Source organism: Lacerta agilis, chromosome 17 (genome assembly GCF_009819535.1).
Source record: "Lacerta agilis isolate rLacAgi1 chromosome 17, rLacAgi1.pri, whole genome shotgun sequence".
Lineage (NCBI taxonomy): Eukaryota > Metazoa > Chordata > Lepidosauria > Squamata > Lacertidae > Lacerta > Lacerta agilis.
Window position 1 is genome coordinate 11827609 of NC_046328.1, and position 23842 is coordinate 11851450.

The 23842-nt window shown below is 45.2% G+C and overlaps 1 protein-coding gene across 1 annotated transcript in view; it reads right to left on the bottom strand.

Annotated features, from left to right (window-relative positions):
* Nucleotides 1-2535: 2535 nt before the first annotated feature.
* Nucleotides 2536-23842, bottom strand: part of LOC117061587 (septin-2) — a 59031-nt gene continuing 37724 nt past the window's right edge. The window contains exons 12-13 of the mRNA XM_033174483.1: nucleotides 14005-14096; nucleotides 2536-3071 (exon numbers count right to left, since the gene is read on the bottom strand). Of these exons, the coding sequence (XP_033030374.1) occupies nucleotides 14028-14096 (69 nt within the window). The 3' untranslated portion in view covers nucleotides 2536-3071; nucleotides 14005-14027. The remainder of the gene's footprint in view (nucleotides 3072-14004; nucleotides 14097-23842) is intronic.

Genomic DNA, 23842 nt, shown 5'->3' on the forward strand with positions numbered 1-23842 from the left:
AAGGAACAGACTGGGAACAGGAGGTTTCGGACGCTGAAGAGGCAACAGGGTTTTAATGAGCAGGAAGAGGCTGAGGCAGACAACAGTCCAGAATCAGAGGATGGTCACGAGGCAGAGTGGAGGCAGGCTGCTGAAGAAGACAGGGAATCTCCCCCTCCTGCTGTGACCAGCTCCCCTCTCCACTGGTCTCCCAGAACACGCAGAGAGATGATGAGGGCGGGGCAATGAGACAAGACGAAGGAGCTTCAGATTTCTGGGAAAGGAACTGGGAATGAAGCCTTAGAGAGCAGTGGGAAGGCAGGAACCTTCAGTCCTTGCAACTGCCTTGTTGAGGCAAGACCAGGCTTCCGCAACCTCGGCCCTCCAGATGTTTTTGGCCTACAACTCCCATGATCCCTAGCTAGCAGGACCAGTGGTCAGGGATGATGGGAACTGTAGTCTCAAAACATCTGGAGGGCTGAGGTTGAGGAAGCCTGGGCAAGACCTACTGGGAAGAGTTGCTGTGATCACTAGGTCTGTGCTGTTTGGGTTTCTTTGAATAAAGAGTTAATTTCACTGACACCGGAAATTTTCTTGCTGACCTGCCCCTGACTCCAGCTCCTAACACCATGCTTTTTTAAAAAGTGCTATGATATTGCTTTGAATGCATAGTGTGGATGTGGGCCTTTGGATAGAGGTTGCAAAGCCTGTGAGCCAGACCCAGGCTACTAAGCCATTTGCAATGGCTCAGCAGTTCCTGGCCCATCTCACCACCAACGGCACAACAGGGAAGAAAATCTCATCCTCTCCTCTCTTCCCTGCCAACACCACCAGCACCAAGCAGAATCAGAGCACTCAGGAAACAAGTCTATGGGAAGCTTAGAAGAGTTTACATTACTGTGAAGAAAATGACAGCTCATTTCCTCATCAGTTCTAGTCCACAGTTTTAATCTACATATCTTTCTTGCCTTTATGGACCCTTTGATTCAGACCCTGGCTGAAGTTCTTCCCTTATAAGGCTACATGCACACCATACATTTAAAGCACATCTCCACTCCTCCCTGAAGAATTGTGGGAACTATAGTTTACCCCTCACATAGGCTACAATCCCCAACCCCCTTTGAATGTATGGTGCATATGCAACCTAAGAAATTGATTCCCCACTGACATTCCCTGGGGTTTTACGGAGCTATTTGAATGCTCGGTGTTTAGGTAACCGAGGACAGTGACTTGTTTATTCTCCCATCGGCAATCCATGCCAAAGATCACCCCAAAACTACCACATCAGTTTCAATTTTTGGATGGGACCAAAGCACCACCCACATCCCTAGGGGTCCCTTACCTTTACCTTTAATACTTGAACATCCCACACTCATGCCTAACCAGTTGCTGGAGAGGAGAGCGCTCTTGTGTTTGGGTCCTGCTTGCAGGTTCCCCACAGGCATCTGGTTGGCCGCTGTAAGAACAGCATCCTGGCCTAGATGGGACATTCTCCAGCAGTCTCTTCTTATGTTTTTACTAGCATTGTGTGTTTTCATTCCCCACCCCCAACCCACCGACCAAATTTTGGGGGAGCAGAGTCAGTGACTTTCCTGGAGACTGCAGCTGGAGAGGGAAGAGGGGTAGGTATCCTGTGGTCTTCCAGGTGTGGCTGAACTTCAACACCCATCTGCCCCAGCCAGCATGGACAATGGTCAGGGGTGATGGGAGTTGTAGTCCAACCACAACTGGAGGGCTACAGGTCCCCCATCCCCGGGTCTTTACAGATTCTGCCGACGTATTTTGTTTAGTGAACCAAAATAGAAGGATTTTTTTTAATAAAAAAACCACACGCTTTACCTCCCCTCGTGTCTGTTCAATTTATTACAAAACTGCAAAGGGACGTTTAGTGTCATGATACAATATAAAATAATTGCGAAAATACCGTTGCTCTTTCGACCGAGGAAAAACAAAACCTGTTCCGATAGAAAAGGTTGCTAATTAGTACCTGAAAAATTCAAGGCGGATCTTCTAGGAGGCCTCTGAGAATATTTGGCATGTTAAGATATTTGCATGATTTTAAGGCATCACGGGTAAAAGGATAGCTCATCCTCCCCCATCACTTTAGTGTTCTGTACCATTTATTTGTATTTTTATATATATATTTTAAAAAAAACCAGGAAGCACCAAGGGGAATTCTACCCCAGAGAGCCAAAGCACAGGTGACAACACAGCCTTCATTGACTGGGCGCCTTCCAGATGTTTTGCACTACAATTCCCACAAACCCATTGATTCGGGCTGGTGGAAACTGTATGCCAACACATCTGGAGGGTGTTAGGTTGGCAAAGACTGGCTTACAGAGACAGACATATTTTTTTTTAGTGAGAGAAGAATGTTGGTCCCATATGCACTTAAAGTTGTATCATTCCATTTTAAACAGTCATGGGTTCCCCCCAAAGAATCCTGGGAACTGCAGTTTGTTAAGAGGACCGAGAGTTATTAGGAGACTCCTATTCTGAGCACCCTTAACGAACTACACTTCCCAGCATTCTTTGGGGGAAGCCATGGCTGTTTAAAAGTGGGGTGGTAATGCTTTAAACACACAGTGCGGATGGGGATGTTGTAAACTAGCAACAAGTTACACAATGGTTACACAAAGCCTAAACAAAATGTAGTTAGGAGACCGCAGACATTTATGGTAAACAGGTCACCGCGTCTTTTAGTAAGAAAAAAAAGGTATCATGTTAGCCTAGCTAAACAAAACGAAACATGGTTCATCAACCTACTCTCAAAGCCTACTGCATATAAGATGGCATATTTGCTTTTGACTTAAAAAAAAGGAGAGGGAAAGATAAGGAAAAGTAAGTCCCACATTATAAGCACGAGCATATTATTACCAACAGGGTGATATAAGCAACATGATTAAGAAGAGGTATATATATATATATATATATGGGGAGAAGAAGAGAAGCTGCTTTTCAATATGATCTTCAAGACCGCCAGCTGCTCCTCGTAGCATCCAGCCCTGCATCCAGGCGTGATCCATTGGCGTTTCACTAGTGTCACCGTTTCAGATAAAGCACTGACCCATTTTAAGAGCATTGAGTAGCCACTGTAAGAAAAAGGAGAAAAGGCTGTAGATTTCCTTCCACAGGTAGATCACCTTGTGTAAACAAACACAGAACAGATCCATTCCATTGAAAGAAACAGAAAACTTTCCCATGGACACAATTCCCTCCCCGCTGAAATACTAGAGCTTTCCCCCCCCCCCCATCAGTGTTGGCATGCCACCAGCTCCTGAAGACACACCTGTTTACGCAAGCATTTCCCTGAATGGAACCTGCAATTTTACGGTTTTGACAGTTTAAAAATTTTATTTTTACTCTTTGTTTTATTGTAATTTTAATTAAGGATAGGTTAATGCCCTGGTGGATTTGTAATTGTGTATTTTAATTATGTGCTGACTTAATTATGGATTGATTTGATTGTGTATTGATTTTACAGTTGTAAACTAAGTAGAAGCCATTTTGGCATCTAAATTGAATAATAATAGCAATTATTAAACAGCTAAGCAGTTTCAAACATGCTGTCTGTCTCCAAATCATGTGAATGATACCAGTGTGTGTGTGGTTTTTTTTGTGTATGGGTATGCAAAAGCTGCCTTGAGTCCCAGTCTAGGGAAAAGGCAGGATATAAAGATTATCTGTTGTTATTATTATATTGTCAATTTAGCCCTTTCAGACCTGACAGGAGCAAACGTGGACCAATGGTACCAAGTAGTATGGGAAACAGCCCTACTAGAAAACTAACCAGTAACCTGAAACTGACACAGGGACAAACAGAAGAAGACACCTTCACCCCGGTATGGTTCCCCTGCATCACACACACAGCCCAACAAGACAATGACAAAAATCTACTGACAGCATACAAATCAATATGGCTAACCTGATCCAAAATACCCACCAACCCCACTCACACAGGAAACCAAAGATCACCACAGCCAACCACAAATGAACAATCACACCCTACGCAAATCTCAACTTCTCTCACACCCAAAGAAGCACAAGCAAACAACAGAGAACCTACACAAACAACGCTGACACCAAACCCTACTCATATTAAGTAAAATAAAAACATCGTCACCTCACCCCACCTATCTCCCCATCCCACCCACCTCTCTCCCCCTTTTCTTCCTAATGTCTCAACAACAAAAACTGATTTGTAAAAAAAGTTATATGGAAAAATACGAGAGAGACATTGGACTACCTTTGTAAATCAAGAAAATAAAAATATTAATAAAAATATAAAATCATGGGTAAATTTTTTTTAGCCCTTTCAATAGTTAGGCACCACACACATTTTGTTTTGTTTTTTAAAGGAGAAGGGGAGGAACCTGAAAAAACCCTATCCTGCCAATTTCCTGGAAGCAGACTAAAATTAAGGGAATGCTACCTAAATTTGCTCCAGGGCAGATTACATTTTATTAGACACAAACCAGCAGAAGCATCTTGTTTTTCCAGTTTCTTTGAGAAAGTGCCAGTTGTGCTGGGTTAGGCACTGTGTCCTAATTGAAAAACAGGGCAAAAGCAAAATGGGAAACGAGGAATCTGAGTCCAGAGATCTTTGGCAAGGGAATTAGGCCAGGGAGGGTCTGGAGAACCGTAAAAAGAGGGAGGGGAGGGCTGCAGACCGAACCTCCCCTCGCCCTGGATCTCAAGTTTCCACTTTGAATTCCCAGATTTGAAAACGTCAGCCTTTTTATCCTTTTACTTGGGGAGATATTTTTAAAAAAGCAGGCCGGCCATATTCTGCTAAATTACTCACCAAGGCACAGTGCAGTTAGAGAACATTAAGCCAGGGGTGGGGAATGTCAGGCCCAGGGACCAAATGCAGCCATCCAGGCTTCCCTATGTCAGCCATAGAGCTTTAACCAGGCCATACCCTGTTCTCCCCAGACCATACCCCTCAGTGGCCCTGCTTCACACACCCTGGGGGTGATGAGCGTTTTAGTCTGCAACATCTGGAGGGCATGCTCCTACCCCTGACCTAAACCACTGCTGTTGCTGTTTCAAAGGACCTTTGCAACAGTACACTGTGGGCTCAGCAGCTGCAACCAGCTCTAAATTCTGCTAGCTGTAAATGTTGCAGTCCTGCCTAGACAGTGCTGGTTTCCTCAGAAGAGTCGTATTTTTAAACCAGGCATTATATACTGACAGATAAGCGCTGGAACGGCAAAGTTAACAGGTTGACACCTTAACACACCTTTATTTATTGCCGAGGCCATGAAGGGACAGGAAGCAGCAGTCAAGCTCTGCTCCACCATGCCTGGATCCAGCCCCAGTTTAGACTCTAGACTCCTCCCAGCTACTGACGGATGTAATCTGCTGAATAACTGCCTGCCGTAATGACCTGCTGAATAACTGCCTGCCGTAATTCAGGGGAGGGATTTGGGGAAACAGAGAGTCGAAATAGGCTAATGACCATCCCTGAAAGAGTGTGCTGTTCGAATTCCGTATTTTGATGTTAGAACAAAGTTTGTGAGGCATCACAGCATGCAAAAGAGAGTGCTGGAGGTGGGTAGTCTAAGGGCTAGGCCAGCGTTTCCCAAACTTGGGTCTCCAGCTGTTTTTGGACTACAACTCCCATCATCCCTAGCTAGCAAGACCAGTGCCCGGGGTGATGGGAACTGTAGTCCAAAAACAGCTGGAAACCCAAGTCTGGGGAGGAAACTCAACTAGACACTTCAGTTCAGGAACAACTTGAACCTGCAGTTAGGTCCTGCTTAGATTTGGTGCTTCCTGTAGGCATCTGGCTAGCCACTGTGAGAACAGAGTGCTGGACTAGGATGGGCCTTTGGCCTGATCCAGGAGGACTCTTCTGTTGTCATCTACTGCACTGCAGCCACAAGCCTTGCAATTACTCCCAAAAGGTTGCACTTTCAGATGACCACCAGGGCATTCACTGGTCTGAAAGCCCTGGGTTTCTCCTTTCCTAACAGGTTAATAGCTATCCCATCTGGCATCTCCACTAAAGCGAAATAAAACTGCTTTCCTCAACCTAGTGCCCCCCCAAGATGTTCTGGACTATAACTCCTCCCATCAGGCCCAGCCAGCAGGGCTGTGCTGACTAGGCCTAGCAGAAGTTGCATTCCAAAACACCTGGAGGGCACCAGGTTGGGGGAGTCTGCTGGATAACCATCCTGCTTCGATCCAAACCCGTTAAGCTGTTTTATAACGTGACTGAATTGCAGAATTCTGGCAGGAGGCCACTTCATACCCTTGTATATTTATGCAGCTGTGCTGGGAACATAGTTGAGCAGTCCAGGTAAGAGCAGAGGAAGATGCTAAAATATTTGGGACATTCGCCTCAGAGGCAGGATCGACAGAAAACCAGCGGCTTACATCACCAGGAGAACAGCAGGTGCAAGGGTTTGTCACGAATACCTCAAGACCGAGCACAAGAGGCCAAAACAAAACCCTTGGTCCCCTGCAACTGAGTATTATAAATGTAAATGTCATGCTGAGTCAAAAGAAGCTCTTGGGGTAGGAAAGCATACTTGCAGGAAGCGGTGTAGATCAAGCTAAATTGGCTGCCTGTTCGTTGATGAGAGAGGGTTAAATCCTGCTCTGTTTCAGGCTAACCTCCTACCGATTCAGAAAGCTGTTTGCTACCACAATCCCCCGTTAAGACTGATTCCACCCACCCCCACCCCCATTATTTTAGTAGACCAGTCCATTCAAACCTGCATGGGATCCCCCCTCTAAAACGATGGAAACATCCCTTTTAGCAGGGGATTCCAAAGCCCACCCAGCCCTGAATCATGAAAAGGGAGGTATCGGAATCTCTTGCTAGAAGAGTAGGGTTTTTTTTAACTTGCTAAAATGAGGGAAGAACCTTTGCCTTTTCGCAGAACCATGCAAGGTGCTTTGAGGCCCTGACTTCGGGATTTGCCATTATGATGACGTTATGGCACCATGTGATTGACAGGTGGGGAACCCCGCCCACCTTCCGAATTTGGGCCAGGAGTCCAATTCCAATTAGGCTCTGGCCCATGGAGTCAAAAAGCTTCCCCGCTCCTGGCCTAACCTCTCTCACAGGGTTGTTCCAGCTGTTGAAGCCCACTCCCTTGCCTCAAGAGGACATCAGTCAAAGCTGCTGCCTGGTAGGGAGAAGCAAAAGGGGAACCTAAGGGAGGAACACGGATGAGGATAGCAAATGAATAAATCCTTGCGCCATGGGGAACACCATGTTGTTTCTATCCCCGATACCAGAATGGGGCTCTTTTTATTGTGATAATTGTTCATAAGCTGCTTTGATCACCTCTCAGGGTTATAAAGCAGGATATATTAATCTAGATGAATGAATGAATAAAATATTTTGTAAGGATAAATTGCAGGGGCCGTGGAGTGGATGGGACTACAATCATGTACATCACCTTGAGATCCTTGATGGAAAGGTGGGGTATAAAAGAAATTGATGGGTTAATGAATAAATAAAATGATGAGCTTGCTATTTCCCCCATCCTCCTGTTTGTTTAACAACACAATTCTCCACCTGGGTTGCAGGTGTGCCATCAAGAGAAAATGTGAAATCTGGAAACATTCCCTTTGTACTACTGAACATATCAGTGACACCGATTGATGTATTTCAATCAGTCACCAACATTCTAGGTATTTACACTTCCTTGCATTTACACACACAGAAAAAAAATGCAGTTTGCGGGAAGAAGCTTACAGAAGTCAAAAGGATACACCACAACTCCACCTGAAAAAGATCACCGACAAAAATTGTGAAATGACACTAACACCAAAAGGATTAAAGGAGACGAAGAAGCCACGTGGAGCCAGACTTTCACAATCATTTAAAAACTGGCCGTATGAGGAAAAATAAAACATGGATCACTAGTCATAGGATATTACTTGTTTTGGCTCTGCTTTTTTTTCTTTTAAGCACTCCTACTTGAACGGTTTGTGTTCTCTCCTACCTCAAGGATTAAAAGCTTAATACAAAAACCCAAATCCTCTTTTAGCACAATATTAGTTATTGTACTTTTAAAATCACGCATTACCTTCCCCTCCCCTCTAGCAACGCAAGGATGTTAAGAACACTAACACATGGGCCACCTGTGTATCATACCACAAACCTGGAGCATTGTTTCAGCTTCCTGGAGTATCAGAATGCAACCCTCCAATCTTTAAATGGAAAGAAACAGGTTCCTAGTCCTCATGATTATGATATGTGAAGTGATAAAATTGATGAAAGGACAAAGATCCAATGAATAAAAGGGATTTCAGGGTTCTGGGAGGGAAACCTTTTATGCCCTAGATGATTCCCTGTCTTTTTTCTACATGGATGCTAACTGTCTCCTATGACTCCAACTGCTATTCCCACCATCATGGTGGCTTTGAGAGAAATGGAACAGAAAGAACAGAGATAGGGGAGGTTATCTCCCCATTTCCTTTACTTCTCCCTTTCATACCATACCACTTGCCCTCTGGATGAGCAACCAGATAAACACTACTCATGAACTCCACCAGAAACTCCCAACAGCTCGATATTTCATGCTTCCCAAGATACTGTTCAACAGCGTTACTTGTCGCCAGTGCCTGTGGACTAAAGGGATACAGCACAATCTTCCCCAGAATCTATTCTCTGGGTTCTTCGTTATCTTCTGAGCTTGGGCAGGTGGCTACTGGCAAGAGGGCCTTTTCCCCAAACAAACCGCAAGTAGTTTGTTGTTTCGTAGAAATAAACCATGAGCACGAGTCAGGCCAACGAGAAGAGCCTTATGGTTTGATGCTCCCGGTGAGAGGTGGGGAGGAGCAAATTGTGGAATTTTGAGCAGCGTGCACTGCTTGCTCATATTAAAACATAGTTAAGCTATAGAATGATAAAACTATAGAGTTGGAAGGGACCCGAGGGTCATCTAGACCAACCCCCTGCAGTGCAGGAATATGCAGCTGTTCTATAAGGGGATCCAACTTGCAACCTTGGCGTTATCAGCACCATGCTCTAACTAACTGAGCTATCTAAGACCTGAGATTTATATCAGGGGAAACTCACTCAGCCATAAAACTCAAAGGGTAGCCTTGGTCAAGTTGGCCAAGCCTACCTCACAGGGCTGTTGAGAATATAAAATGAGAGTGCGACATACTGAGCCTCGTGCTCCATGGAGGAAAGGCAGGATGCACACAAGCTAATGAGCTAAGGAGAAAAAGGGATGCTCCCACCTCACGGGAGCACGCAATGACCTCATGTTAAGGAAGATCATTACCATGTGAGCGTAATCCACAGATCCAAGCAACCACAAAACACCCAGAAAAATCTTCCCTCTTTAAAAGCCACAAATCTCTAGGTCTTCACAAAGCATAAAAAGAACCAGAATTTTTCATTATTTCAGCATTACCCTTCAAAAAGACGGAGGAAGCTTCAAGCAGCAAGTGAACCTCATCGGAGCAAATCCCAACATATTTTCTGCAGACGCAACAAAGCAAACGGGCCGGCGTGACTCACGGCGAGGCAGGGGAGCCAGAGCGTTGGGGCAGCTCACCCAGCCTTGGTTAGCAAAACACCCCGGAGGCTACAAGGTGGTTGCTCCAAAAAGGCTAAAATTCTGCCTAAGCTTCACATTCCAGGCGTCAGAAGCTACCGGCACAAATACATCCTTCCTCCCCCACTAACCCCCCCGAGATGACTTTTCTCATCACATCAGTTTGGCATCGGACCATGATTAAAGTCTGGTTGCTAGGGCAACGCCACACATATTTTTCTTTTAAAACCCCACGTATCCATTATTGTAGGGAGTGGGCTGTTTTTTCAGTTCTTTGCAATGTGCCTGTCAGGAGCATGACTAATGGTTTTAAAAGCAAGATAAACCACACGTTGTGATAATGCGGTCAAGTTAGGCGAAAGTAGCTCAAGACTCCCCACCCCCTAAAAAAAAAGGCAAACACAATAAACTCTTCCATCGTTATGCAGGAACATTACAAGATAGGTGGGATGAGTTAATTGTCGCAGTCTTTTCCAGAGTTTAAATTCTTGACTCTGTCCCAAAGACACCCCAGTTGCTATGTTAAATCAGCCTTCCTTAACCTGATGTTTCAGACAACAACTTCCAATCATCCTTGACTACTGGAAATGCTGGCTGGGGCTGATGGGACTTGGAGTCCAACAACAATGGGTGGGAGGGCAGCAAGTTAAGGCAGGCTGCCCTAAGCGAACTGAGAAGAATATGAAGGCGATCCAACCTTGCAAGTTTTTAGTTTAGTGATGGGAGATTATTCTTTGCCAAAAAAAATTTGGAGGGGGAGGCAGATTTATGTTGCTAATTCTCATTTCCAGAAAGAAAAACAGAAAGCCATCTCTATCACCCTACCGCAGCTATTTCGGCAACACAGGCAGATTGAGATACCATGAGTTATAATAATAATAATATAAAGCACTGGTCTAATTTTGAAAACTCAAAAAAGAAAAAGAAAAGGCTTGGGATTGTTTTATTGGAGTCTGCTGCCCAAAAAAATTAAAAAGCGAAGCCTGCAGAGTTGAGAAAGAGATGGAAATCCACCAGCCGACAGCGTGATTCTTTGCTGTGCTGTGCAGACAGGACTGTGCTTTCTGAGCTGGAGGTTGGGCTCCCAGATCCCAGATCCAGTGTGCCAGGAGACATTCCCAATCTTGCTTGCACTGGTGCTGATGTGCTCATCCACACCCACTCCCAGTGCTCCTATCAGCTCAGAAGAAGTCTGTCTAAACAGCAAATGGTAATAGACTAGACCGAGGGAACAAGAAGAGTAAAAGCACATCTTAGGCAGTCTGAAAACAACATTCTGGCAGGAGTGGGGAATCTTTTCCATCCCAGGGATGGAAAGCCTGGCTTTAGATGACAAAGACATCCACAGAAGGGGCTCTACATCCTCACATACAGACAGGCACATTCGAGTGATGCTTTAACTCTACTGACCCTAAGCAGGGGAGGGCTTTTCCAAGTCAAAACCAGCACTCTGAATTGGGCCCCAAAAAAGACAGAGCCAGTGCAATAGGCATTAGTACCAGCTGCTGAGAAAGACTCCCTGCCCCAAACCCTTGCTACCAATAAGAGTTGACAGCACTGAGCTAGGTGGGCCAATGGAATGACTTGGTGTAAGGCAGCTATCTATGTTCCTGCTTGCCATCTGTGTTAAAACAATTCAGTAGCCTGTAGGCTGCGGTTCGGGCTTGTAATGCTAAGCACCGCCCTAGAATAGGGATGGGGAACAGATACTGCTGAACTCCAACTCCCATCAGCCTCAATCCATAGGTGCTGGGCTCCCTGGGGTCCTGAGCACCCACAAAATTCCCCATTGCATGGCACCTACAGCCCAGGGCACCCACAGTCACGGGGCCAGGCTGGCACTCCTGCCTCAGCCAGGGTGGTCAATGGTGATGGATGATGGATGATGGGAGCTGTAGTCCAACAACATCTGGAGAGCCAGAGGTTTCTCATCCCTGCTCTAGAAAAACACAAGCTAAGGTGTGACTATAGATAACCCTTATCCAGGCTTCCTGCTATGAATTCTGAAGGGTGAATGGTTTCACACTTTCAGCTGTGTGTGTGTGTGTGTGTTTGTGGATCCTCTCAAAGTCATACAATTCTGTAAACATTTCAGTAAGGTTTTGAATAGACATCTCAAAAGTGCACTAGCAATTATTACAGGTGAAACTCGAAAAATTAGAATATTGTGGAAAAGCAATTGTCTTCATTAGCTACTGGAGTTTAATATATGAGATAGACTCATGACATGCAAAGCGAGATATGTCAAGCCTTTATTTGTTATAATTGTGATATTATGGCGTCCAGCTGATGAAAACCCCAAAGTTGAGATTGTTAATTTGGGGTTCTCTTTTTTTTTAAATTAAAATAAGTCTTTATTAAATTTATGTTTCTTTAAAAAAAGGATTTCAAACATAAAACACAACAAAACATTAAATCTTGCATTTGGGGTTCTCATCAGCTGTACGCCATAATCATCACAATTATAACAAATAAAGGCTTGACATATCTCGCTTTGCATGTCATGAGTCTATCTCATATATCAGTTTCACCTTTTAAGTTGAATTGCTGAAAGAAATGAACCTTTCCACGATATTCTAATTTTTCGAGTTTCACCTGTAGAAGTGGCCTTCTAAACACCGGGGGGGGGGGGGCAAGGCTTTCTGAATACTTTCTTCCATTATTGGAACCTTATTATGATGTCATAAGCTTTTGTGGACTAGAATCTACTTTATCAAGAAGTGGACCACATCTGATGCAGTAGCATCTCGCCCACAAACGCTGATGCAAGCATAAATTTGTTAGTCTTTTTTAAGCTCCTCTGATTCCCACCCCCACCCCCAGTAAAAACACTCATAAGAATTCTGAAATAGCATGCAACTTAAAAACAGGTTCTAACAATGCTACAGGTTTTGTGGTCTTTTGAATACACACAAACCCCCTGTTGTCTTTTTCAACCTTCAGTGTATACTACAGTAGTCAGAAAGAAGCAAGTCAACTTTGAAAACAGGCTTCCTCTTGCTGGGAAATAGGCCACATAAGGAAGTGGACAAGGCTTGGACTGTATGCTTGAATCGCTTTTTCAGAATGCCAAATGCTGTGGCGTTTAGACCTACGATAGCATCAGTGTTGTCTTAGAACAGAATTCCAGCTGGTCCTTAACTGCTTCCTGGCTGCCATCGTAAGCAGATGGGTTTGATTTTACAAGGTAGTGGGGTTTTGTTGTTTTGTTTTTAAAGAGTCTTCCTTTATATTCAAAAGCAAGTTTGTGCTCCCCATGGTAGTAGAAAATGACTTTTCATATTTTAAATGCAAAAGCAAATGCAGTCTGCAAATAGCTCTGAGACTGGAAGGATTCATGAAGGTCCATTCAAGACCAGGTGGACAGATGCTTCCAATCCTCATACGTTCATTCACGAAGCCCAGCACCGCCTCCCTTGCTGTCACTTGTTCCATGAATCCTATTTCTCTTCCTGCAACTCCCCTCAGTTACCATGATTATCTTGGAGTTTGGGGAAATCATGCAGGTGCCATTTTGGTAAAGGACATTATTGCCATTGATGCTGAAAGCCTAACTTTGTTCCTGTCCAGTAGTTTGAACAAAAAAAAACCCCTAAGTGTTCTTAAACCGTATCATCTGTTTAGCTTCTTGGTGAAATGGCAGGACAGGCTTCCTGAATTGTGGAAAGTGGTTTGTAGCTAGCTAAGATGTCTACAACAACGTAGAAGGGCTGTGTGTGTGTGCTTTTAATGCAAACAGGAAAAGCAAAGGTTCAAGTAGAGGCAACAAAAAACTCCTTATTTAAGGGCTGGAATGTTGGCAGCTTGTCACGCGGTCATAAGGTAGAATATAAACCATTTTTACTCAGGCTTTACATTCCAGAGGACCAGCAAACCAAAGCTGGGTGTCTTAAAACTTGAGCATTCAGCAACAGTAGCAACAAACTTCATGCACTTCCCCCCCCCCCCCAATGTTTTCAATTTCCATAGTTTAGGGGGAAAACATGAGAAGTGTATCTACCTTTCTGAAGCCAGAAGAGGCCTCCAGGCAGGGCTCGTTCCTGCCAAGCTGTGCAATGTACCACGATGGCCCCTCGAGGACCAAAGGAACCATATACACAAATTCATTTATTACAGAGAGCTGGAATTTAATCTGATCGTACCACTTTGCATTTTTTCATCGACACAAAACTGCCAGCCTAGTCATTCCCCTGCGTGCTTAGGGTTGTTGTGTTTTTATTTTCCAAGGAGCTGTACCCCACCACTACCACCAAGTGATTTTGGTTTTAAACGCAGAGTAAGGCAGTCTCTAAGGGAGTAGCTGTATTTAGTTGTGGGGCATCAGAGTTTTTAGGGGGCTAACCAGGTGTAGATTTTTCAATTTCGTTGTTCTGTATGGGGCAATGACAAAAAAAGATTATCGAATCGTACCACTGTTTTTTCGTTGCTGCTGCTGAAAATTGACCTGCATGCACTTTTACAAGCCAAGGCCTCCAAAATGTGAAGTGACACCTACCGTCAGCGGCCAGGTAAACCGTCTCACTCGTCGCCAGGCTTCAGCCTCATCTGGGCTTGCATGTGAGCAATCATCTCCTGCATGCGGCGCAACTGTATGGAAGCAGGAAAGGAAAGAGAATTCTAAATGCCCAGCACAATTTAAACAAGTTCCTAGCACAGTTAAAACAAACGCCATGAAAACCTATCTTGCAGGGTTTGATTTGGCCAAGGTGTTTGCCTCTGCTTTGTAAACTAGGGCCCTGGTTTTCAAGAAGAAGAAGAAGAGTTTGGATTTGATATCCCGCTTTTCACTACCCGAAGGAGTCTCAAAGCGGCTAACATTCTCCTTTCCCTTCCTCCCCCACAACAAACACTCTGTGAGGTGAGTGGGGCTGAGAGACTTCAGGGAAGTGTGACTAGCCCAAGGTCACCCAGCAGCTGCATGTGGAGGAGTGGAGACGCGAACCCGGTTCCCCAGATAACGAGTCTACCGCTCTTAACCACTACACCACACTGGCTTCAACTAGCTTAGGGGTGGGGGTAACCTGTAGCCCTCCCAAATGTTGTTTTCATAAGCTACCTTAACTGCAATTCGTTGGAGATCAGGGATATAAAGACATCAAAAATACAAATAGTCAGTAGGGAAAGGAATTTATAGGAGAAAAGGCAGAGACGTTTATAGGAACAGGAAATAGAGAAGGCACCCTGCACATGAAATCAACAGGACTGTCGGCCGTTTTACATATATAATATTAACTTGGGGCTATCAGGAGCACCTGGCATCCTCAGAAAGCTGCCACAGTTTCATCAGGGCATAAAACTAACATGAATAGTTAAGTAAGTAGCACATGAGACTCTTAATCTCACATTGGTCGAAATATTCCTGCACTGCAGGGGGTTGGACTAGAGGACCCTCATGGTCCCTTCCAACTCTACAATTCAATGATTCTATGTTCTCTAAGACACTTTTTAAACAACCACCACCACCACCACCACCCTTTTCAGGCAGCTGGGTTTAGCAGCCATTCAAATTTCCCAAAAGGCTCCAAAACCACAATACTGGGTCATTGTGGGAAACGAAAATGGCAGTTACTCTCAGTCGCCTAGCATTGCTGAGACTCACCACTACGAGATACAGTGGTACCTCGGGTTACATACGCTTCAGGTTACAGACTCCACTAAACCAGAAATAACGCTTCAGGTTAAGAACTTTGCTTCAGGATGAGAACAGAAATCGTGCTCTGGTGGCGCAGTGGCAGTGGGAGGCCCCATTAGCTAAAGTGGTGCTTCAGGTTAAGAACAATTTCAGGTTAAGAACGGACCTCCGGAACGAATTAAGTACGTAAACAGAGGTACCACTGTACATTTTTCCCAGGGTGCTCGGGCAGAGGAAGGCACTTTGGCCTAAGCCTTCTCAAATGTGGAGCTGGCGCTAGCCAAAACCCCACCTCCTTTCTCCAAGGGCATCAAGGCCAGTGGATGTGGTCTTCGCCCGCCTCCCATACTGGCAGGAGCCGGTGGAAGTTGTAGTTCAGAACACTGAGAAGGCACCGGGCTGGTGGATAAGACTGCTGCATGTATTTATACACAAGAATTAATTTCAGTGACCCCTAACAAGGTTGCATTGAATGCACCCTCTTGGGGGTGGAGGGGACACATTCCCTTTGGGAATAAGCAATCGTTCTCAGCACTCTAAACTGACAGTATCATTAAAACCCATCTGCTCAGCGGTGCCGGCAGGAGCGTTTCAAGGCAGACTGCTCACCCTACATTCCATGTAAAGAACTGAAATGCTCCAGCCTCGTGACATTTACCTTTACGAGGAGGAAACAAAGAGACTCTCATAAATATTCAGGGCAGAAAACGAGCTCCCTTTCCCCTCTCTCCCTGCGAGTGTGTGCGCGCACACACACACTCACAAACACACACACATGCTCATGCTGGCTGGCGGAAAGTAAAAGCAGCAAGCTCAACCATCCATAGGAAAGGATGTCTGCTTCAACTGATTTGAAAAACATGCCGAGGAAAGAGCATGTGAGCAGCCTGGATTCAGAGCCCATGTCAAGGCCCTGCTCAGGGTATCTCTACCAAATGAGATAGAGGCAGGTGATTGGTGGTGGACTGATGGCTCTACTGATGGGGTCCAAAGGAAAGGAAAGCAATATATTCTGCACCAGCTTGGCTGCAGGAGTAGCTGGAAGGAGGTGTACAAGGTGTTATCCAATTGTCATAGGGACTCCACTCTGGATTTGTGTAGCGTTTAATCCTTCACCTTTTCTCCGCCCGCCAACCCCCGGATATCCCACGAGGCAGCGAAGGTGTAGGATCAGAGCTTTCCTTCTCCTAAATGAGCTACCTTCCCAGGTTGATGAGCTTCATCTGCCCCTCACCTCCCTCTACAGCACATGCAGAAACCGCTTTCTTGACCCTTGGACCCACAATCTGCCAGGGCCTGTCTTCGCTTGCAGGGGAAGCCCCTAACTCACTGAGGGTTTGAGACCCATCAACTACCCTCACCTGGGTTTAGCTGGCCAGTTGAAGCCATTGCTGGGGTGCAGCCACTGTCACATGCTGACAGCTTCTAGGAGCCACAGGTGAGATCTGAGTGCAAGGTGGACAAACTAACCCAGGAGCATGACGTGCCCCCCACCAGAGGTACCACCCCTCCCCTAACAACCCAATAACGGGACTATATGGTGTATATTGTAAAACATTCAAATAAACTGCATACATTTCTAGCCTTATACATCATGGGTACAAGCGGCTATTTATTTGATGGAGGGCATGTTTTGACTAGTTGTCCAGCACAACTGAGCCACAGAGATTCCTACAGTAGATCATGCAAGGCCCTACTATGGACAAAAGGAAAGGAAAAAAAAGGAGACAACCAGGACCGCTGCAGAGCCTGTCAGCCGTTTAGCCAACTAAAACTGAGAGAGAGACAGAAATAGCCACCTCTTAACTAATAAAACCCAGCAGAGGGTTGTGAAGGACCAAGAGAAGTTTCAGGGCTGTGGACAAGCCAATAACAGGAAGACGTTCCCACGATGCTAAATGCACTCTTCGGTATTCAAGGTATTTTTAACTAGCCACTAATCTCGCTGCACACAGGCCAAAAAACAAAACAAAAAAAACCCCAAAAAAACCCACACACAATCAGAAGCCAGTTTTAATGGGTATTATTTTTTTCAAGTCTCCCGCGGGAAACCGTTTTTTTTTTCCATGGGACTTCTTTGGGCATCATAAAAGAGACATTCTTCAAGTGTGACAAGCTGCTGCGCCCCTGCTATTTATGGAAAACAGTCCCCCCCCTTTGTGTTTAGAACAAGTTGAACAATTAAGGACGCAAAATTATTGTGTCCCTCCCCTCCCCAAAATGAACTTAGAATTTAGAAAACCTGAAAATAAGCCTTCTGGGGGGGCAGGGCGGGGGGAATCTAAGAACTCTGAACAGACAACTCAGAAAAGTCCCTTGCTACATGAGAACCAATGCAGAGATTGGAAGTTTTTGCCCTGCACCATCAGGTATGAAAGACAGCAGGCCACCAAAATACTCACTGAAGCCAGTGTACTCATGTCCTATTCTGGGCTTCCCAGGGGCAACTCGATGGCCACTGTGGAACAAGGGTGGCTAACCCCACCCTCCAAAAGGGCTTGGAACTGGACACTGAGGTCCAGCTCCGAGGGCCTTCTGGAGGTTCCCTCACTGCGAGATGCGAAGTTACAGGGAACCAGGCAGAGGGCCTTTTCGGTGGTGGCGCCTGCCCTGTGGAACGCCCTCATCAGATGTCAAGGAAATAAGCAACTATCTGACTTTTAGAAGACATCTGAAGGCAGCCCTGTTTAGGGAAGCTTTTAATATTTTATGCTTTATTCTGTTTTTAATCTGTTGGGAACCACCCAGTGTGGCTGGGGAAACACAGCTGGATGGGCGGGGTATAAATTATTATTATTATTATTATTATTATTATTATTATTATTACTGCGACAGAAAGGAATATTTTTATTTTGTGAAGTAAGCACAGTGCTCATTCAGCCCAGCTCCATAACAGGGACAGAAATTTCCCCCACCCTGGTAACTACAAGGACCGGCTAAGGCGGAAGCATGGGGGTGGGCATGGGGAGCTCACACCCAATTTGGGCCATACCAAACACTGGCATGTGGCCCCCGGAGGGCTTGGGCCAAAAAAAAGGCGAGCCACCCCTGCATTAGAAGACAGACAAATGAGAAGGCAAAGGCTAAGGACTTGCTGTGGTCCATCCTCCCACGCCGGCAGCTTTTAAGAAGATCTGGATCTTGCTAATGATAAGCCTTGTCCATGCATTCTTTGAATGCTTGTAAACACAGCGTGTGTTCAGGAGCAGATGTGCAGGCACCACCCTCACCCGCTACTATGGATGTCGGCGAATTCTGATGAAAACAGAAACGGGAGAGGAAATCACCAGCGGGTTGCTTATTTGTCCCGTCTGGAACAGTAATAATCTACCCAGCAAATGCAATTGGCATTTGCTGTTGTGTTTGCTTCAGTCCACAAACAATACATAAATAATTGCGTAAATCACTTACATAACTTCACCATGGCAGACACGGAAGACAATTAACATGGGTTTTGGTGGAAGATGAATTGCAGCAGAACAGAAACAGCACTGCATGTGATGACCAGAAGGTAGAACAGAAAACGGTGCCTTCCTACATTTCTGTCCCCTCTGCCCCAAGAGCACACCTTCAGACTGGGAAATAACTTTGGAGCACAACAACCAAGGTGTGTCCGTTCCTTCTACACACTTTATGCCCACACCCTATTTTTGAACTCATGAAAAGGGCTACACTCTGCCAGGACTAGGGAGTCCCACAGCTTCTAATCACCAGGTTCTGATTTGCATGCATTTCTCAGAATTAGCAAGGTTATCCTCTTGACCCCACATCCTAAGCAGCAGATTCAAATCAACACCTCTCATTGATGCAAACAAGAGAAGAGGGTTTCATTGCACCTCAAAGACTAACAGATCAACTGTGGCATGAATGCTTTGTGCAACTACAAATGTAATAATTAAGTGCACTTCAAAAAGCAAGCTCCCTAAACTTGTTAAAACCAGCAGCGTCATAAATGTACCTTTGAGATCTTGTTGTAACAGACTAACACAGTTAACTCCTCTGTTATTCATCTTCTATCAGTGCTAATTTCTCCAAGGGTGAATAATTTCACTTCACATTGAAGTTTTATATTTTTGCCCCTGCTCTGCTTACTGCTTCCTGTTAAATATTATCTTCTGGCTTTCCCAAATTCCTACATTATCTACTTATATATCAGCCCTCGGGGAGTTGACAGCGGCCAAGTCTGTACCACATTACGCCCCCTTGTGGCTTCCTTAAAACAGTGCAGGCCTGCGTTTGTTTTGGTTTAATAATCTGCAATATCAAAAAAGCAGCATTTCTAGAAATAGGATATATATATAGCGAGGCCGAAGAGGGAAAATAGAAATTGACGTGCACACAGTACAGACATGCGTGTTAAATTACAGATTATGTTTACTGCTAACTAAGCACTGTTTCTTTACGAGCTGCTCTGCATTGGTTTAGAATGCCGGTTATTTACCTAAACGAAGAGCACTTTAAGAAGCTAATGCAGCACAGAGAGAGAGAGAGAGAAAATTATTTAAGCCAGATGTTAAAATGTTGAGCAAGAGACATAAGGTCAGTCTTCAGATCAGAGTGCTATGATACCTTCTAGTAGTGGCCTTTGAGACTGGTTCAGTGGTAGCCAACATGGGCCCTCCAGATGTTCTTATACCACAACTCAATCACTGGCCATTTGACATGCTGAGGAGGGTTGATGCAAATTACCCAAGAATATCCAGAGAACACCACGCTGGCTACACCTCTGTCCTAGTTCAACATTTCTCCAAACATTCTTGGACTACAATTTCCATCATCACCCCTGACCACTGGATTTACCAGCTGCTGCTGAATGGAGTTGGGAGTGCAAACACCTGGAAGGCACCAGGCTTGGGAAAAGCTTACCTAACAAGTGTATGATCTAACAGGTGAACATGCCAACATGTGTGGTGCCACGGTGGCCGCACACAAACACACACCAAAAAAATGTTGGTAGGACTTCACCTAGAAGAGTTGCTCTGTCTCTGGTAATGTGGATGAAGCGACCATTTGAAGCACCGCTGTACTGGGCCTAAAGGCATGGGGAGAGAAGCACTGACGTGGAGAGTCTCCCTACAAAAGGTGCAGATCCGAACAGCAGTAAAGTGGCAACTTAGAGAAGCCATGGGAATGGCCAACACACACAAGCATTTCCAACACTCTTAATGTTCAATCAGACATAAACAAACAACCCTATTATTTTTTTTGTTGGGGGAGACAGACTAATTGTTTGCAACACCCAAGGAGGCTAATTGTTTGTAAGACACAAGGACAGTAGACATAGCATCGTAAGACACAGTGAAGACTAACAAGTAGTAACAGAAGATTTTGTGGACTGGCATCCACACTGATGGGAGGCATGAATCAAAAACAAACATTGGTGACATCTCATGGTTAGCAGTGGAGGCTAGTCCATAGGGTGACTGGGGTACTGCACCACTAACATGAGTCTGCCCACAGTAGGCCAACACCTGCTTCCTCCTCTTCCTCCTCAGTCTCAGCCCTTGTAGAACTCAGCACTGAGGTAGATAACAAAACTAGAATGAGTTGGCTCGGCTTGTCATTGACTCTAGCTACACCCATTCTTGCTCTGGTTCCTCCTGGTGGCCACTGAGGAGCCATCTTAACTCTGAGAACTGGCTTGGATAAAGCCAATCTTTGGCTTAGCTAAACCTAGCAGTAAGAAGGTCCAGGGGGAAACTCCTGTCCTGGAGCAAACACACTTGTGTGCACTTGCTAAACCATGATTTGGCATACTGTGTCATGCAAGTAGCTCAGTATGTATACATAGAGTAAGATTGTAAACAGGCCATGAAATGCAAAAGACACAGGTTGTCATATTTCTACTTGAAGCTCAAATATCCTTCTTAAAGTGACCAAAGGCGGATAGCAGAAATGTGCTTGATGGCACCTTGAGATCCGCAGAAGGGTAGTCACACTACCAAGTCTCTCTATGAATGTCCTTCTTTGCAGACACAACTAGTTTTGTATCTGGAGAAAAGGCATAAAAAGGGCAGTTCAGAAAACAAAAGCCAGCTGCTGGTGGGAAGGCAAAAAAAAATAAAAAAAAATCTACACAAGTCCGAAATGGTCTTGCAACACGGTCGAAGAAAGCAGGCAAGAGATTAATGGCTCCAACCAGCCAAGGACAGTGTCCTTTGATAAAATCCATAATGATTATTTAGCAGAAGTGATGTCTTGATAATGGTGGACCTGGCACCTGCCCAAGACTTCATCTCCCCACCCCCACCCCCGGAGGTTATGTAAACCTTGCAAATCTGTAAATAGAACTTCAAGCATCATTAATGCTCAGAATGTAAAAACAGAAAGGGAAATTGATGTTTGTGTTCTCAGCAAAGGCCAAAGAATGTAAGCCCATTTCCTCTGGTTTGCCCCCTAACCCCCCAGTCCTCCCCCAACTCAACTCCTCAACAGACTGCTTTGGAGATAAAGAGATTTCGTGCCACCTTATCTGCACAAGACTAAGCAAAGCCTCTTCGGTTCTTAACAGAAATGACAGACAGCAGAAGTTCAACACACATTTGTTTTCTTGCAATATCCGTCCAATCCTCCACAACTTTAAAAGGGCAGCTGTTTAGGGCAGGCCTATCTCACAAGGAGCTCACCCTCCAAATACAGCCAAAGGCCTTCAACGTATATTTGTATATAAATTCAAAACTAAGGGACAGAGGAGGTCACTTAATCCCTTCCGAAAAGAAACATTTAAATGCACTGGCCTCATTCTTGCAACGGAATCCTGGCTTAATAAGGCAGGGTATACGTGAGTAGCATGCACCCATATGCCACTCCATTGCCGTCACTCTGCTTGAGCAGCAAACACACCACGAAGCAGTGGCTGACCACGGTTTCCCATTACGCGCAGATTGGAAACTATGGTTAATGGCTTCCTAACATTCCAAGATTCGGGAGCCAACTTCACTACTTTCATTGATATTTCTGGTTACCCAGATGAGTGCCTACCTGCCAGTTTAGGACAACTGTTCATGAAGTGGACTTGTGCAATAAGACTTGGTCAGCTTCAATCCAGTGTTTGCAACCAAGGTTAGGGACGGAAGTAGTGTTGGCCACCAACCAGGCAAATTCACCCAATAGGGAATTAGACAAATCCAATTGAGAAGGCTATCAAGAGCTATTACCCATTGTAGCTATGTTCTACCTCCACTGTCAGAAGAAAACAGCCTCTAAATATGCAGTTGCTGGGAATCACGAGTGGGGAGAGTGCTGTTGAGCTTGGGTCCTCCTTGTGGGCTTCCCTTAGGCACCTGGTTGGCCACTGGGCATTCAGGATGCTGGACCTGATCCAGTCATTATGTTCTTCAGCTTCCAAAAGCTTTCGCCATAATAAATTTGCTAGTCTTTTAAAGGTACCACAAGGCTCTTTGCAGGGTTTGATACTTCACTGCTTGCATAGTGCACGACACTGTGCAAAAAATGGGTCACCTTATGTCACAACTGACAGGCAAGCAGACCTGCTTACCTATCAAACTTGTTCTGTGGGATGTGTGAGCAATACAGATCCAGAGTGTTGCACGGATCCTGTTCCCCAGCCCTGATTTGTCTGCAAGTAATTATACATGACATTCCAACCATAAGGGCTAGAAGTCCGCTTGCTTTCAGTTTTAGTTTTCATAATGAGACTTTTGGGAAAGTGGGTGTTGTGCCTATTAACACAAGAATGGGGGACCTGTAACCCTCCAGATCTTGCTAGACCAGCACTCCCATCACCCCTGACTATTGGCCATGCTAGATGGAGTTAATGAAGAGATGGCAGTGCAGCAACATTAGGAGGGCCACAGATTCCCCATCCATGTGGGGAATCTCCTCACTGTCTGCATTAGTGGGTAGCTGTAGAAACAGGATAAAGGAGCCATCCATCTCACCAAATGTCCTCCCATTCTGCATTTGCACATTAAATGTACTTTCTTAATACGGTCATCATATTTCATTGTACATTTTATATTTATACAACAAAGATGCTTGGAAATACATTCAGGAGAGTTCAAGAGGGGAAAAGGACGGGTGGTTTGCTTCTCTGTTGTTTTGCTGACAGCTGCCAAATACCCTGGAACAGGGAAACTCAGCAGGAAAGAGGAGAGTCAACATCAATATTATCACGGCATCTTGCATGGTAGGTTAAGCTAACAGCTGCTACATTCAGCCAAGTTAAAGACTCAGACTCCACTCAGAAGTCAAACTCTTGGCAAAGACTTTTCGAGAAGTCCACCCAGGAAGAAAGCTTCTAGCCTCCTCCACATTTCAGAAGCAGCCCTGACACCCCTATGTGTGGACAGCTGAAGCGGTGTAATGGTTAGTGTTGGACTGGAACCGGAGATACTCAGGTTCAGCACCTCTGCCGGCCGTGAAGTTTACTAGGTCCCCTTGGGCCAATCTTGGCCTAATCTACCCCACAGGGCTGCTGTGCAGACAGAGGGGGAGGGAAGGAAGAACCATCTGGATCACCCTGAGCAACTCTGAGGAATGGTGGGATTAAATGTGATACAAACAAACATTGCATCGTTCAGGGGAAGCTAGCAGGCTCAAAAGAAAATAAGAGCCAACACTCTTCCAGTTTACAAAGGCTTCTTCCTACAAGACCTCCTGCCATCAGCGGCCCTTGATAAAATCCTGCTCCGTAAACTACACAAGATATTTGGAGTGCAGTTTTGGAACTAATACCTAC